The following is a 17733-nucleotide window of genomic DNA, read 5'->3' on the forward strand; positions in this document are numbered from 1 at the left end:
ACTCACAATGTATGAAGTTCACGGCTTACAGTGTGTCCTGTCAATTAAATCCCAAAGCCAATAGGCCTTCGAGAAAAGCCCACGCCCCACCTTGGGAAAACCTCAATGGAGTTATTGGTCAGCGGAATACTTTTGTCCAATGGCTGCTGGCACCCTGCCTGTGAACTGCCAATCAGACGATCGCAGCTCGGGATTGTAGCCCGCCCCCTCGCGTCATTGAGTGGCTGTACTAATGCAGCTGTCATTCGGAGAAAGCTTGGGAAAAAGCTGAATGCGCTTGAGGAAACGCTGGAATATTGACTTTTTCGACTCACGTTATTGTTTTTACCAGAATTACATTTAAAGTAACCGTTAAACATGAGGCGATTCGATTAATGTGAAGGATATATTAGTGCCATTAAACATTCTTATTGCTTAGCTAGCTAAACGTCTAGAGAGAACAAGCTAAACTACTCATAAAACTTGGCACTGTCATCAAAGGAAGTTTAATGTTTATCGCGCGCTGGCGTTAACTTATTTTGAAGAAACGGGAACCTCCTTTCTCTTTTTCCTCAAAACTAGAAGTGTCGCGCTGGTGCGAATCATGTCCGCGTCAGCGACAAACTCCTCTCACCAGCAGCAGCCGCGAGTGCGGCTCAGCAACGCCGCTTCCCCCAACTCAGCCGGCGGCAGCGGCGCCCCCCGGCTGCAGCCCATCCGCGCCACGGTGCCCTACCAGCTGCTGCGGGCGAGCCAGCACAGCCCGACGTGCCCTCCCTCATCGCACTCGGTGGCGAGCCGCGGCTCCAGTCCCCCCAGCCCGACACAGCCGCTGTCGAGCCCGGCGGCGAACGGCTCGGCGGAGCCGAGACTAGTAACCAGACAGAGACTGTCACCGGACAACAGGGACTCGCCGGAGCGGAGTCCCAACTCGCCCGTCTGCAGAGGTACGGTATCGCACTGCAACCCCCCTCCGGCGCTTTCTGTAGAAATAAAGAGTTTAATTTCGCGTCTGTATTGGAAATATACTGTCGCGGTACAATTCTTTAAGAGAAGTCGGCGAGAGTTAGGCACACTCATGTTTTTGAGTAACCTAACGTGATCAGCGGTGCTGTATTCTTCCATTAGTTTACTAAGCTGCGAAACGCCTGGGCCCTCAGCTACGGCTGTCTATCCGAAACACTCTCCTCGTGGATTTCTCGGCTGGAGACATAACCTGTTTTCTTTTTCTTTAATTTTCATTTTTTTTTGGCCAGTTTCAAGTCGCTCTGCGGCGCTCTTATGTAGCATGGATCGGCTCGCAGTTTGTCATGCTGTTGATGCTAAACCACTGAGCAAAAAAATGGCTGAAGAAATATGAAAGTTATGAACTTCTTACGTTATACTGTAGGTTCGTGCACCCCTATGGGTACCGTTAATGCACCGTATCCAGGAAGTAGAAGGGAAACAATGAGCCCCTAAACGGCTGCATACCCATCTAATGGTCTAGTTGCAGCACCTGAGATACATTTGCGAAACCTATTGTGCCGTGGATCTTTGAAAACAAGTATTGTCAACGTAAATTACCAGGCTTCTGAAGCCAAAATGGGGCTTTACATATTAACAGAAGCAGCGGTGAGATGAGAGGTTTGGCATTTGAGCTCTGTGAGTGCAAGTGAAGAGTTTCTGTGAGCATTATTGAGGCATACCTAACTGCTGGGCCTCTAGTAATACATGTTGTTTTGGGACATTTACTGTTGTAGACCTTAAGGAAACTCTTGTATCCCAGAGCCTTCTTTGTCCCAAGAGATCTAGAAGAGCTTAGCACAGATCGCCCTGCATGTTTATCAACCACAATCTGGCGGAAGTTAACATTACACAATTTTTAAGTGGTATATGGACCACAGAAAGGTGGTGAACTTCCACCGTTGTGACACTGAGACCACAACAGTGCAATGAATTTGGCCAACAGTCTTGCGTTGTTTAGGGCTGCCTTCTGGAAGGCTGTGAGAATTTTCTTTTCTTTACAAGAATGACCTTCACTACAGCGATGCAAGCACAGGTGATGAATCTTGTTGGAGATTGTTCTCATCCTCCCTGTCAAGAGCATCTTCTGCTGTTGGCGGGGCATAATGGCGACCACCCATACTTTTTCACAAAATGGTAGCCCTCGTCTTTTTGGTGCAGTGCGGCTTCTGTGGGGTGTCATGCCTCGCATTCCTGTGTCCCTAAAAGCAATAACCTTCAACCCTGTGCAAGCCGACACAAGAGGTGACGGAAAACTTCACCAGTGCCATTGACTGCAGTTGCATTCACATTTAAGCCCAAAGACCAAGTCAAATTCCCTCTGGAGTGCAACACAATGAAAAACTGAAACAGGCAAACGAAAAACATTGGATACTTGTTAAAAAAAAAAAAATACATGCATGTGGGGTGATATATCTATATGTTGGCTCCAACGCATACATTTTCTATTGATACATTTCAATACATTTGAGGTGTATAAGAGAACAGCTGATAATTATCAGCTGACAGGTGTACAAAATCCCATAACGTCTTTGTACTCAAATCATTAATGCAGCATAATAATACTCTTGATCTTTAAATCTTAAATCCTGACATGTAAATTGGAACTCTGAGTTATTTGAAAACACTAAAAGATATTTACTTTAAATCAGTCCTTTTAAGTAGGCATCTCTCATCTCACTTGACTGGCACTGAAAGAATCCTCAGGCAAATGAGAATACACTTGAAGTCAAGGGACAGAGGTGACATTCCAAAGTGTGACTTTTAGGCTCTGGAATGATGACATCACCTCTATATTAGTTATTCTCCATTAGAGAAACCCCTCAATAACTGAACCGTCCACAGGCCAAACCTGGTAGTTTACTCCCAAATTGGTGATTAAGGTATGAATAGCTGCATGAAAACAAAAAAAATAAAAATAAATAAAGTCACAGATGGACTGTCTGATTCACTGGTGGTAACAAGAGAAAGAACAGGTAATTAAAATTTAGGAATTACACCAAAAATTAAGGAAAAAATACTTCCGCTTAAGATGCGCTTAAGCCTCACAAAGTAGTTTTGACTCCTGCTTTATGTAATGTGCATTTATTTACGCGTCGGTCTGTAAAAATTGACCTTAATCCCTATTCTGACCTGTAATTGTAACCCCCTGGAGTCTCCTTAGGCTCAGAGTAGCATTATGACAGGGATTAGAACAACTAATTATAACATAACCCTCAGAGAATGCGGTCAGCGGTGTCCCTTCTTTTCACTGGTCCAGTTGGTGCTTAACATGTAGTGTGTACTCTCACATCTATTTAATTAAGCTTGACAAATAATAATTAAAAAAACAACAGAACAATGATGTGGCTTCTGAGTTTGTTCTTGCATGTAATTGGCGTGCAGTATTTTTTTTCCAGCTTCTCCTGCTAAAACTTACTGTCATGTTAGGTTATTGCATATCTCTTGGTTGTTAGGGTATTATAAGCATGGAAATACATCATGGATCTTTGCTGAATGTATTGCCTTTATCTGAAGCATTTACTACCTTGACATTTTTATGTCTTCATCCTTTGTCTATATATTATTAAAATACTTGCTTAGTAATTCGTGGTATTTAACAAGACAAGCCATGCAAATTGAGGTACTTAAATATCTTGTGATGGCAAGGGTTTTTTAAAAAAATACAGTTGGAGTATATTGCCCAGAGATGAGTAATTATTGGAAAATAACCAGGAAATGAAAATACTCATTCCTTTGTCATAAATCACAATATAAATGTAGTGCATGTCCTGGTAATATCAGTCTTTTTTTTTTTGAACCCATTGAAATTGAATATTCAGGCTTGATAGTTACAGCCAAACCTAAGTACAAATACAGGCCATGCAATTTCACTACAGTGTTCTCGCTTGTCCAATTGAATGTGTTTTGATGCTTCTTAAATGTTAAAAAAAAAAAGCAAATACATTAGAAATGTGTCAGTCCCACTGGTTACGCATGAGCTGAAAATCTGCGACGTTCAGACGGCATTCAGTGAACTCTCAGCACCTGTCTTTCGCTCAGTGTGTGGAGAGCGCGTCTGGCCGTTGCTGGCGTGGCAGTGATGTAAATGCTAATGCTAACAGAACAGCAGGAGTAACCACAGATGGTAATGAGAGCAGTAATGGTGAGAAACATAGACGTGGTCAAATATTTGTGTTTGTTTTTATCTTCACATTTGCTTAGTTGGACACACAATGCAGGGTGTTTTTACAAGCCTCTATTGTCTGTGCTACAGTGTTTCTTACAAGCCTTTCATTGTCTCTGAAACAACTTGTTCAATCTTGTCCGTAGCCCATAGGAGGACATGATGACAAATACTCAAATCTTGGTTTCATGCCTGCTTCACATTTACATTAGCCTGAGATGTTAAAAACATTACAGAAATCTATTTTCTAGATTCTGCACAATGATTACCATATGTTTCCCGACGAGAGATCTTTTCTATGGTTTTTAACCAGCCTTCTCCTACTTCCTCGTTAGATTATTATTAGTCTGAGAATTCATCGTACCACTTTTGAGAGGATTTTATTTGATCATTTTTGCCAGTGACTTTTGTTGTAAACGAGAAGGAAGAGTTTTTCGTTTTGTTGTTGTTGTGTTTTTTTTAAGGGGAAATAGACTGCCTCTGCTGTATAAGTTCCCTATATGTGGCCCTGTAGAAATGGAACAGGCTGTTCATTCAGCATGTGCACTGAAGCTGTTACAGGCCAGTAATCCAGTTTCACCTGGGGTACAAAGTTGGGATATCTTTCAGCGGTTTTGTTCTCCCTGCTACACAGCTGAACATCAGAAGCTGTTGGTTATTTGCATTTGAAACAATCCTCTTGAACACAAAGCAGTCTGGTTCAGCGCTCATGGTGATCTGCAAATGAATGCAGTGCTCTGAGATTAATTCAGAGGTGTACACTGTACACCCGGCCTGTGAATACCGCCCTTCCAAGCTGGGCTGGCGTGTTTTACCTATTCTTCCCAGAGCCAATGAAAACAGAATCTCACAAAGCACATTTGGTCGTAAATGGTATTGAAATCTGCCCTGCTCCTTGTTACATTAACGCTGTTTATTATACGTTTATCACTACAGTTAAGAAGGAAATTGGGAAAGTAGAAGTCACTGTATTACATATGTAATGTAGCTGTAATAATATGCATTATTTCATATGATTAGGTTTTTCTGACCAGAGTAGCAATGTTTTTGGGCATATAAGATTTTTAAACCTTATTTTAATCTCCAAAATTGATTTAGAGTATTTTTTCTTTTTATTTTTTTGTGAAATTGTTTGCATGGGGAATAACTGTGGGTGACCACCTGGTCAGCTAGCTTTGCTCATTATAAATATAATTTAAAAGCATGAAAGCGGTTGATTGCAACCCGTGATATTCAAACTCTCGAATGCAATTCAACTCACAAACAAGGGTCACAGTGCACCTCCAGGCCTGACAAACAATCGTGTATAATTAATTGTGCATTGGTCCAAAACTTAAAATTTGTATAAATGTGTGAACTTTATATAACTCTAGTGCATGACAAATGGTTATGTTCTGATGAGAAGTGACTCATTAAACCTAGAAGCGTCCCCCCCCCCCCCCCCCCAGTTCAATGAAAGCATGAATATAATTATCAGCTGTCGTTTTTGTAAAGGGACCAGCAACCTGCAGTGCTGGGAGTCTCCTCCCCGCTAGCTAGAGCTTGGAGCCGTGTCCTGCTTTTGAAGGAGAAGAATATGGAGCCTCCTCTTTGTATGAGTCTGTGTGTGTGTGTGTGTGTGTGTGTGTGTGTGTGTGAGTGCGCATGCGTGTGTATATTTGAGCGCCTGTGCTACCCTAACCAATCGTGTCACCCATTGTCAGCAGATCCACTATCTGTGGACTTTGAGAAGAACCACAGGCATGCTTACTTCAGATCTCACCAAATCAGGGAAAAAAAAACATGGGAAATTATTTTTTTTTTTACATTTTTAATATGGCTTGTCCTGGCGACATACTCTGCGCTCACATCGCCTGGCGCCCACTGAGCCTCTGTCATTCAGCTCTTCTGAAGGCTGCTTTTGGCATCAATGTCGGTGGCACCTATCAACTGACTCCTTCCATCTGCCTAACTGGGGACTAATAAAAGGGGAGGGAGTGGCCTGGGCAGCAGCGCTGCAATCTGTGCCGTCTGGCTGATCCGTTTAACCCCAACGACAGCACGCGAAGGACCCCCGCTTATAAACCGGGGTCTGCCACAGAGAGAGTGCCTGGCCATATTGCAGGGAATACGGTCAGAGAGCCTTTGCCAAACTGAGTTTTACTTTTCTCTTTCCTGCCGCACTCATATTATGCCAGAATTACCGCTTGCTTTTCCCATAGTATTTGAAGAAAACAATCATGCATTCATGCAAACCAGTTCAGTTTTTTATTTTTTATTTACTGTTTTCAATTTTTTTTTTAGCACTGGAGTAACGTCAGGTTGCTGTTAGTGGTCATTAGCTATAATGGGTTACTGAGTAATGTGACCAGTTGCAGCAGAAGCAGCTGACTCAGATTTTTATCAGTTATGGAACATTGGAAACCTCCCATATTGGCACTATAATGCTTGACTGGTTACAAAATCTTACACGTAGTAAGTATTTTTTTTGTTTGTTTACATAAAATCGAGAGCTGAACTCAGCATCAGTTAATGAAACACATTATTAAATTTGACCTGTATCTTGTGGAAGGTATTGGAGGCGACACTACCAGGCGAGTCATTCTTGCAAGGCAGGAGCATTGAGTTGACGGGTCTCTTTTGAGAGCATAAACCGATGTCAGCATGTCACCCATAGCTTGGCTCCTGCTTTGCTCCGTCACCTTTACTTCTAGGCCGCCCGTTGCAGCCTGGGCTGTTGCAATGCTGTGTTCATTTGTTTTTGCCGTTGGGAAATGTTCTGGAGGGTCTGCCGCTACTGTCCCTCCTTTTCCTGGTCATCATGCTCTCGAGAGGCGTGAGGCAATGGCGCTGACCACTGCATCGCGTGCTGTCTCTGGATTTGTACTCTTCTGTTAGAAATGCGAACATTTCACATGACGAACGCAGTAACACTTGTGGGTTTGATGGCTGAAACTCCGACAGATATGATCGCGGTTCGATTGGTCGCTGGATGATGGGGTCTGAGAAGGGGATCCCTGGAACATGCTTTTGTCCCAACGGAGGTGCAGCTGTTCATCGCGTTTTTGCCACGTTAATCAGGCTGGCTTTCTAATTACATGAATGAAGCAGAGCCGCAGCACAAGCCCGTGCATGCGGCACGGCACCTCCTGCTCGTATGACTGTCAGCATCCGTTACTAGGAGGTGCGGAGTTCTTGGGCATTCGCCTTGTCTCCATTCGTGGAGAACAGATTGAGGGATGATTCACTGGGATATATATCGTCATTAGACCCAGCGTAGTGGTGTTGCCAGATGATGCAGGCGATTTGTGTGCAGAGATCTGGCTCATCCATTAAAGTTCCCTCATGTAACTGACACTGAAAATCCATCTGAACCAGTGTAGTGCTCTGATAAAGATGCCCTTTCCGAAGGTGGATAATTCTTCATAGCGTGTTGGTAGTTTTCACTGCCATTGTCACTGAAAGGGCTGCTTGACGCACTCCAGTAATTACGTTCTGTTCACAGCTGCCTTGTCTTCCGGTGTGGTCGTCCTGGTCAGTAACGCTGGACTAGAGCCACGGCTCGATAAATCAAACTGTTGTGGCTTAGGGTTACAGGCCTGGGTGTCCCACACTCCGCATGGACGTGCTGCCTTTGCAGCCTTGCTTTTTGTGGTGGTGTTTTCTTTTTTTACACCCCCCCCCCCGCCCGCCCCCACCAGCATGCCACATCGAGGGTGCTTGCGTTTTTCTGATGTACGTCATGTCACATCATGTTTTGCAGTATAACAGATACCAGAAAATGACACTTAATTTCTGTGTGCTACCAGTAACACCAAATTATCTAACACAGACGATTCATATTTTTCCTTTTTGTATTTAAATGTTATTCCAAAAATTAAGAACAAAACACAGCTGATTGCTTTATGCAGATATGCAGGTATTTTGTTTGCACAGAATCCCTGGCATGGTATTTTATCTGCATACTGCCCACACGTGACAGTTTATCATGTCAGAAAAGGGTTAATTGTTATAATTTTTATTATACATACTTTTTGTCTGTCCTTCTGTCAAGGTATGATGGAAAGTTGGTGTGGGGAAAGCCCCTTATCTTGTAGACAAACTCGAAACGAAATGTTGTGTGACTAGTCGGTGAGAAGCTTGGTTAAACTCGCCTAAGTTAATAAGCCATAACCGCTTAACAAATACATTCCTGGCTTCTTAGAGTTCTCCTGCAATCACACGTGCAGTTCAGTCTCTTTCAGTTTTAATGAGACTCTCAACCCTTTCTCAGAATTTAAATGGATTGAGAAAGTGTGAGGAGTGTAATGTGATTGCTACTCTGGCCTGTATGTCTCATTTTCTCTTTATGGTCTGCTTAGTTTGTGAGAATGCCCAGTAGTGTGGACCCCATCCCACTCCGTTTCATGCGTGGTGTCAGGCTTTGTGGGTTTGAAGTCTGTTGCTGTGTTTGGAAGGTTGCAGGTTTAAGTCCCATAGCTGGCAGAGTAATCATATTACTGTTGGACCCTAGAGTCTGTAACCCTGAAAACCGCCCCAGGGATGCGGGATAAGCCCTGTGCTTTGATCCCATGCTGTGCTTTCGCCTGTATATGCATGTCTGTGTGTCTCTAAGGAGAGCAAGATGGGAAATGTGATAACCAAAAAAATGGTAAGTAGGTGGAGGTGGAGTTTTGTGCAGAAAGGACTGCACCTGTCTTGCTGAATGCATGTTTTTAAGTATAAAATGAGGATCTGCCATTCAATCATAACTGTGTTTTACCAACTCTGTGTATGAAAGGCACCTCAAAAATGAATTACGTCCCCTGTTCTCCATAAAGAAATTCTATAGATCCCGATCTTTAACATAAACCTTTTCTTTGAGTGGTTTGATATCTGTGTAATATGTAGCAAGTATGCTAGTTGGCAGGCTGTTTACTTCATGCCATGGTTCCTGATGGTTATTTTAATTGACAGATATTTTTAGATATCTGATTTTGGTTTAGTGCCTCGTTTACCGTTCCAGGAGATTGCATCTGCTGTATGATTTATAATGACTGTAGGTAAGAGAGCCTGCTTAATTAATTAGTTTTTCTTTTATCGCTCTCGTCATCAGCAGCAGACTGTTAACTGAAATTTCAGATGAATGGGGAGGCAAGTTTGCCGTCGACACCTACGGATTTAAGGCCGGCGAGTTAAACTGGTTTTCTGTAGTATGGTGTAAAGCTCCTACGCTCGCTTTCTTCCCATTTCAGTCGGGGGGGGGGGGCTCTTTATGGTAAGACATGATGGTCCAGAAAAATTCTAAGCATACAGCAGTGTTAAGCTATCGCACTTTGGCTCTACTTGTCTATTTGGTTTGCCCTTCCTGCTTGTTCACCATTACACCCTGTGTCTCCGTGTTCCCGATGTTAGCTCTCTGTGGCCTCATGCCCTTCCCGTCCTCCCCTGTCCCACAGCAGAGCGTCAGAAGCCCCAGCAGGTGCGTGGCTCCAGCTCCATCCGCCGGACCTCGTCCCTCGACACCATCACGGGGCCCTACCTCACTGGGCAGTGGCCCAGAGAGCCCCACATGCAGCACCGGCCATCCTGCATGAAGGACAAAGCCACGCAGGTAGGACGACCTCCCTGTCCTGCTCTCCATCTTTCCAGTCCCCAGTTACCATCCACCTCGTGTGTCCCCACGACACCCGCCCTCCCAAGGGCAGTCAGCTTGTAGATCGTGTCACCAAATATTGGAGAACAGGGTTCTGAGGGGAACCATAGGTTTTGACGTACTCTTTAAAACTCACTGTTTCTGATGGCACTGCAGATGTAACGGCACTGCATGGTAATATCATTCCGTCACTGTGATGTTTCACCTGCCTGCTTAGCCTACAGGGAGTCGGCCGGCTCACCACCCTCCCTTATAATCCCCGTAGTCCAGAAAGGCAGGGCACCGGCAGGACATTGTGTTGAGCCCGGTCATCCGAGGTACGCAGTCGTGACTCCTGACAGACATATGGATCAAAATGCAGTTTTGACCACACGCATGGTATTAAAAAACGTAGCCTAAATATTTTTTTTCCCAATTACGGCAAAAGATAAATTTTGCCATGAACACATTTGTCTGTGTATGGACAGGTTGACGATTCCTGTGTGAGACACTTATACCGACGTATATAAAAGCAGGAAAATAGGGGACAGGACAAGTATACCAGCCTGTGTGAGTTACCCTGGAGTAATTACGCAGCCGTCGCTGGAGACGTGCCTTGCGAGGCGGAGTTCGTGGCCCGCGGCAGTGCCAGCCCCGGCACCTCCATTTGCCACCTGGCCTTTGTGCGGTGAGGGAGGGGCCCGCAGCGAAATCCCATAGACATGCTAATCCGCCCAGCACCTGCATGCCGCAGTGCTTCAGTGGGATCCCCCTTGATATTGAGGGCACAGAGTAGGTGGGGGCATAATCAAAGGAGGCACTGTGGGCCTGGCGTGCTGTTTAAGCTCCGGGGGGGGGCTCTGTTTACCGTCATCGCTCACGCCGTATGTCGCTGGGGGCGTTCCTGCCTTCCAGCCAGATCGCGGTGGACGGCTTATCAGAGCAGCCAATTGCTGCCGTCGGTGACAAGTGTCAGTGTCACCCAGGGCTTCTGGGTACAGGGGAAAGGCAGTGTGTGGGTTTGCCCTTTGCCCTCCCGTCCACTGGGGAGCACAGTACGTGGGTTTGCCCTTTGCCCTCCCGTCCACCGGGGAGCGCAGTACGTGGGTTTGCCCTTTGCCCTCCCGTCCACCGGGGAGCGCAGTACGTGGGTTTGCCCTTTGCCCTCCCGACCACCGGGGAGCGCAGTACGTGGGTTTGCCCTTTGCCCTCCCGTCCACCGGGGAGCGCAGTACGTGGGTTTGCCCTTTGCCCTCCCGTCCACCGGGGAGCGCAGTACATGCCCTTTGCTGTAAGTGGAAGTGGGTGGTTTTAGTGTGATGAAGCGGCTAGATGGGGTACCGTCACCCTGTGCCACACGTCACTTCGCCTTTTAAATCCATATCTTATAGACTATAGACGATTTTGGCAGCAGTTGTGTTTTAAAGTTCTTGTTCTATCAAATTGAGTTTAGTCTAGGGGTGTAACAATACATCGATTTGTATCGATATATCGATTCAACGGCAAACGATCCGATGCATCAATGTGACCGCATAAATATCGATACATGCGTTTTTATTTTCTCGCCGGTTCCAGTATTGTTTTCATGATCTACTCCGACATATACATGGTCTACACCAGGGGTGCCCAATAGGTCGATCGCGATCTACTGGTCCATCGCAAAGGTAGTGTGGGTAGATCTTTTGGCATAAAAAATAGAGGATGACGCGTTCAACCGCGCCAGCTGCTGCAAGCTACCGAGTCGCCTCGTTAGCCTCCAATTTCTTTCTACTAAACTTAAGAAAGGGTATAAAAATGAATAGGGGAGCTGGACCAAGTAAGAAGCCTCTAGCACACGAGACGGTCATACGAGGAGGTCATGACCGTTATGGACATACTTTTTGTTACACTTTTGTATTTGTCTGGAGAAGACTTGATTCAAAATAAAAAATTATTCACCATGTTAATCTACATCCATCCAAAGTTTTTATTTTTGCCTTATTGCACTTTATTTTGCTTGATTTATGGGACATACTTGACTGCACTAGATTTTGTTTACAGTTCCCAATAAAATATGATAAAATGCTAATTATATTTGCCTTTTAATCCATTGAAATGTAAAGGATTGTGTGAAATTTCATCATTTCGACTACTATCCCCAGTATCGAACTGAATTGAATCATATCGCATCGTATCGTAGGAATTTCTGAGGTATCAAAAAAAATCGAACCGTTGGCTTAAGGAATCGATACTGTATCGTATCGCGAGGAAAGCTGTGATTTACACCCCTAGTTTAGTCTGTGCATTGGGGTGTAAATTTGTGCTTATGTTTATGTGTAGTCTCTCACTGTGCGTGTGCGTGTGTGTGTGCGTGCCCATAGCCACCCCTGCTATAAGAGAGTATATCTTTCCCTATGTATCTGTGTGGGGAGGTTGAGGGCATGTATGTATTACATTGTGGGGATTAAATATCCCTGCAGTGTGATAAAAACCTGTTATTTTGACCTTGTGGGGACACAAGGTAATTGCAGTCAAGAAACCAAGATAGGCGAAAGTCTAGTTTTTTGTTTGGTTACTAATGATTAAGGTTAGGGCTGGGTACGGGTTAAGGTTACCATTCCTGGGAGGATTAGAGTTTTTCACCATAGAAATGAATGGACGGTCCCCACAAAGACATGAATACACGTGTGTGTGTGTGTGTGTGTGTGTGTGTGTGTGTGTGTGTGTGTGTGTGTGTGTGTGTGTGTGTGTGTGTGTGTGTGTGTGTGTGGGTGTGGGTGTGTGTGGGTTTGCATAGATCACATTTGAGGACCAAATTGTCCCCAAAGTGTAGTAAAACCTGAAATTTCCCTACTTTTGGGGTTATCTTTTGAGGTTAACCTCAGTTTTATAAAAATTTTGAATACAATCAAGACAGTAAAAATGCCAAAAGTCTTGTATTTTAGTTGGTTGCTTATGGTTAAGGTTAGGGATGGGTAGAGGTTAAGGGTGTCATGATTGGGATTAAGGTTTTTCCCATAGAAATGAATGAACGTCTCCATTTAGATAGGAAGACCAACTTGTGTGTGTACAGTGTGCGTGTGTGTGTGTACAGTATGTATGTGTGTGTGTGTGTGTACCAGCTGCTCCATGATCTGCTGTAGACCCGTCACCTGTGCTGTCCTGCTTTTTTATCATGCCATGTTATCAAGGGCAACAGGTGTTATATAGCTAGCAACACAACACAGTGCTACCTGCTTATTAAAGCTTTGACACTGTAAACAGACAGCGACATGCTGTTAGAAGCCAAAGTCAGCTGTAGCTTCTTGTTTTTAGACATAATCATCAGATAAGAGTGATTAACAGACACGAGAGAACGGGCGTCTGTCTCATTTACGGTTCCCCTGCTTGCATGCTGAAATGGCAGCTTCTCTGAGCACATGCACCAAAAGCAGAACCCTGTGCGTCTCTGGGCTGCATTGTTCTATGCGAAGGCTGTCTCTCTGAGCTGAAACAGCTCTCTGTTTGCCTAAGCTCTGCCACTGCTTGTGTGGAATTACATTGCTTTCTACTGGGAGAAAAACACATACTATGCATCATATATATCTCTTTGTGGTATGCTGAGCAGCTGCCTAAACTTGGCTGCCTGACTAGTGACAAATGCAGAGATAATGAAGACTTTGTAACTTGCTGACATTTGGTTGACCTGGTCAGTAAGGGCGTGCGGAGCAGTGTGCCCAGTGGGTGACAGCCAGTGCCTCTCTGCCCTCATTGGCTGAAGTATTTCCTCTTACCTTTGCTACTGTTCTGCTGATGAAAAACCAAACAAACAATTGCAAACAATTTTTCGTTTAAAAAGCAAGGATCACAAGGCTTCTAAGGAATGAATATAAGGGGAAAAGAGATGGCCAATTAGCTTTTTAGCCACTGTAAGTCCTAGTATTCATTAAATCTAAATTACAGGAACACACAATGTGATTTTTTTTTGCAATATCTTAAACATTTAAAATGAATCAAATGCTACCTTGGCAGCCAAGCTCACAGGTGAGTATCCAATTTGTTTCCAAATCACTGTCCTCATGAAATAGGCGAGTCGGCGGAATTTACTCTGACACAAGCAGGTATTCATGAAACAAAGTTGACTTGGAGTAAGTGGATCAATCAATGCAGTAGATGTATATCTTGCTGATTAAGTGATTTTAAGAGCCTAAACAATCTGAGATGGTAACGCAGCACTTTGCTATATCTTTTAAAGTAGCTAACATAATTATAGGTCGCTAGCTTGTGAGCTAGCTAGCTAAATAATAGCTGACAGCATAACACCTGAGAGCGTTTATTGAGTTCCCTAGCAACTGGTGGGAGCAGCACCGCTCCCTGGAAGCGTTTGCTGTCAAGGTGGACTGTCGAACTTTTGCAGACGGTGCGCTCCAAGCCAAGAGCATTGCTGTGTGAACCCATATTCTATTTTTATGCAAACAAAACCAGCCCGACTTCCTAGTTGTTTTAATTACTTGGTTAGCATTATGCAACGCACGGTAATCGAAATGTGAAGTGTGTGAGACCAGCTAACTTTAGTTAAACCTGTATTGTTCTTGTGCTCGTTATACGTGCATTATTAATAGCTGGATAATCCAGCCCGCGGCGTTTCACATTGTGGAAGGCTAAATAATGCCCACCAGGGACTGGGCACAGGCAAATGCTACCACACTCAGCAGTTGGTTCCAGGGCTGCAGTGAGCCTGCAGGTCCTTGACATTGTTCAGGTTCTTACGCTTTATTTTGATTTCATTATTCCTCCCAAATATGGTTGTATGGTGTGTTCTTTTATAACTGTCAATCGTTATGCAACATTCAAGCTGGTGGGGGATGTATGTATATATTTCTATATAATTATGTGTAAGTCTAGTAATAAAAAAATGCTTCATTGTCCCAGTAATTATGTAATTATAGACCTACTGGTGTACTACATCAGAATCAAAAATGAAAGGAGTGTCTCCAAAAACAGAAGCTGGTTCTAGCAGAGCTATATTTCTGCTTCAGGTTCCAAACTACAGCATTATTTTTTTGCCATTTTGCTGTATGTAAACAGCGATAAAACTTCTGAAATTTGATACACGATACTTTTAAGAGGCCTTCTGGTTGAGATAGTAGTTTATCCATTTGGCAGATGCCCTTTTTTGGGGCCTTTGCCTCTAAATCTCTGTGCATGGAATTTCTGGTCAGATTACATGGCATAAGGCTCCTGTAAGTTTTAGATCTTCTAGTTTGGAGTTCTTCATTTTCAGGTACCATTTTTTATTTTTTTTTAACCCTTTGAACAGTGCTCTCCATCCATATCGTGGCTTGGTTTTTTGACTTTTTTGAATGGGCAGTCTGCATGCATAGATGGCCCCACGGTTCTCCTGGTATGAAATGCGGTGCTTTGTCGACATTACGGGTTGTGGGACGCCCTCAGTGTTGTGCTCCTATCACCTGGCCTCTTGTCTACTCAAAAATTCCTGCCTTTTCTCTTCGCCCCACCACATTCTGCACGAAAGGGAAGATGTGGGCGTCTTTACGCATCACTTTGATGTTCATTTGTGATTGGCTCATTCCTCAGACTCCCGGAGGCTGGAGTGAGGAGGGCGGGGAGAGAATCCTCCACCAGCGTTCAGCGTCATGGGGCAGCACCGACCAGCTCAAAGAGGTACGCAATGAAGATGCCTGCGAGGATGCTGATTGCTACAGCATGTTTGTTTGGGGTGGGTATCTCGTATACTGCCCCCTCTTGGATGGGCAGGGGCGGTGGGGGGCAGGGGTTATCCTGTCCTGGGGATCTTCTGCCTGGAACCTCAAGGGGCTGACTGGCATATCTCACCTTCATAAGCCTGAGTCAGTAGCCTGACCTGCGTACAAAGTCACATGCAAGCTTGATGCTGGCTATCTGTGTCCTCCTCTGATTTGTCTCATTTGAATTGTAAAAATATTGAACATATTTAAGTAGAATAAGAGGTTTGAAAACAATAATGACAATATCTCTATCGGTGAAACGACAGAATAGACCGACCCCCTGCAATTTATAGATGGGAACCATAAACCCTGCTTTTTTATGCCGGAACGCTACGTGTTTCGCTGGCTGTTGCCACATCATCCTTTCCGTTTTCTCATACCCTTCACCCTGTTCTATTTATAACTTCCTGCTGCGCCTCCATTTTTTTGTGGGCTGCTATTTTACGTAAGGAACGGGGGGGAGACGGCGTATTTGGCGAGCGCTGGGCTTATCAGCCCTCCGCGCTGTCACACAGCTGTCATGCCAGCAGCGGGCCAAACGGTGATTGCATTATCTCCTTCAGGACCACCCGCTGTCGCCCGCCATTTATAAGCCCATATCCTTTGGGACAGTGCAGAAGAGGCCACGGGGAAGCCCCCGCATCACGATGCCTTTGGGTCCGTCTGGACATCATCCTTCGCTATTAATGTGCTTCAGCTTGGGCCTCCTTTAATTAATGTCTGTAAGGTTTTTTTTTTCTTTCCTTCTTTCCAATGTATCGCTGGCCTGTAACCAGAAATAATTTTCATTGGGGGGGGGGGGCTCGGTAGATTGTGCCACCCAGGGGACTGAAGCAAAATTTGAGGGGGATTCGAAATCATATTTTTACAATCTGTCTACATGCCTGATTGCTAACAAAAGAATTTGGGGGTGGCAGGGGGTCCATACTCATTATTTTACTGTGCGCCGTCATGTCTGCCGTATCGGATCTGTTTCAGATCTTTGATGCGTGATTTTGGAATGAATTATTAAACACTTGTCACTGACAAACACAAAACAATTCCTTTGGATTCGTGTATCCTCTGGAGGATGTAGTTTATGTAATTTGTTATATCCATTCGTCGTCTGTTCTGCTTTTTCTGTATACGACAGCAGGGAGCCTGGAAACTATCTTAAGAAGCAGGAAGAAGTAATTAGTTACATTTGTTTGATAATTTGTTACATCTGATAAAACATATTTGTTACAAGACGAATAAATAGCAGATGATTTAAAGTACTACACATAAACCGTTTCTCCTTATTTTTGCAAAAATAAACAGTGTATAAAAATACGAGCCATATCCGACAATCATGTAACATTATTACCGACAAACTCACCCTCAGTCTCTTTTCTTCTGAGCTGCTTCTTATCACACCGATGCTTTTAGGGGTAAGTGACACATGGATCATTAGTGATCAGGCATGATCACACTTAAAATCCTGCCGGAACCTTAAAACCCAAGTACTCTCATACAAACAGCGAAGCAAAATTCATCTCGGTCATAATCGCAATCGCTACGTTTGCTGTAGACCTCGGTCTCCGTGTCAGGTGAGCTCCATTGGCAGCAGTCCTTACTGAAATGCTCTGAACATGTAGTCCCTGAAAACTGGAGTCTGGTAGCCATTATTGGTCCCTCATTTGTTGGTCAACCCGCTGGCATGCAGGCGGGCTAAGATGAAAGTTGAGCATTATCTCTAATCACCAGTCATTTTGCAGAAGGCTTCGTTGTCATGATGAGACGGTTTTCTCTTCTTATCAGATAATATACCCGACAAAAAGGATTTATTGAAACCATTCTAGTGAAGTCAAGGATCCTTTTAATTTGCAAAAGGGGACCAGATTTTGTATGTTGTGTAAGGGGGAGGGAATCTACTAAGGAAATAAGTCTCATGATGTTCTCACCCTCATTTGTGTACCTTTGCTAAAATCCTATGTTTATTCCGTTCATAATGCATGCAAGTACCATCGTGGGGGGTAAAAGCACTGAAGATTTGCTCTGTGTGATTATATGCAAAACTATGACCTTTGCCTTTTAATTTGAGGACTTGAATATAGTTTATTGAGATGGTGGTCTCCCCCGTTAAGGGAAAGAATACACAATGCAGATCTGCTGACTTCTAATCTGCAATAACCACAAGGTACCTCTCACACTATAAACCATATTCAACAAGCCAGCTCGATGTTGCTTACTTATGACCTTGACTGTCCTCCCACACAAGCACTTTATGCACATACTCTGTTCTT

General features: G+C 44.2%; 1 protein-coding gene across 3 annotated transcripts in view; it reads left to right on the plus strand.

Annotated features, from left to right (window-relative positions):
* The first annotated feature begins 221 nt into the window (after positions 1-221).
* Positions 222-17733, plus strand: part of glcci1b (glucocorticoid induced 1b) — a 28161-nt gene continuing 10649 nt past the window's right edge. For 2 of the 3 annotated variants that reach the window (XM_023802612.2, XM_023802613.2), the window contains exons 1-3: positions 223-926; positions 9568-9722; positions 15300-15386. In XM_023802612.2, coding sequence (XP_023658380.2) covers positions 584-926; positions 9568-9722; positions 15300-15386 — 585 coding nt within the window. In that variant the 5' untranslated portion in view covers positions 223-583. Of the gene's footprint in view, positions 927-9567; positions 9723-15299; positions 15387-17733 lie in introns of all 3 variants that reach the window. The other variant, XM_023802614.2, reaches the window with a different exon arrangement.

The sequence above is a fragment of the Paramormyrops kingsleyae genome, chromosome 9 (genome assembly GCF_048594095.1).
Source record: "Paramormyrops kingsleyae isolate MSU_618 chromosome 9, PKINGS_0.4, whole genome shotgun sequence".
In the NCBI taxonomy this organism is placed as follows: Eukaryota; Metazoa; Chordata; class Actinopteri; order Osteoglossiformes; family Mormyridae; genus Paramormyrops; species Paramormyrops kingsleyae.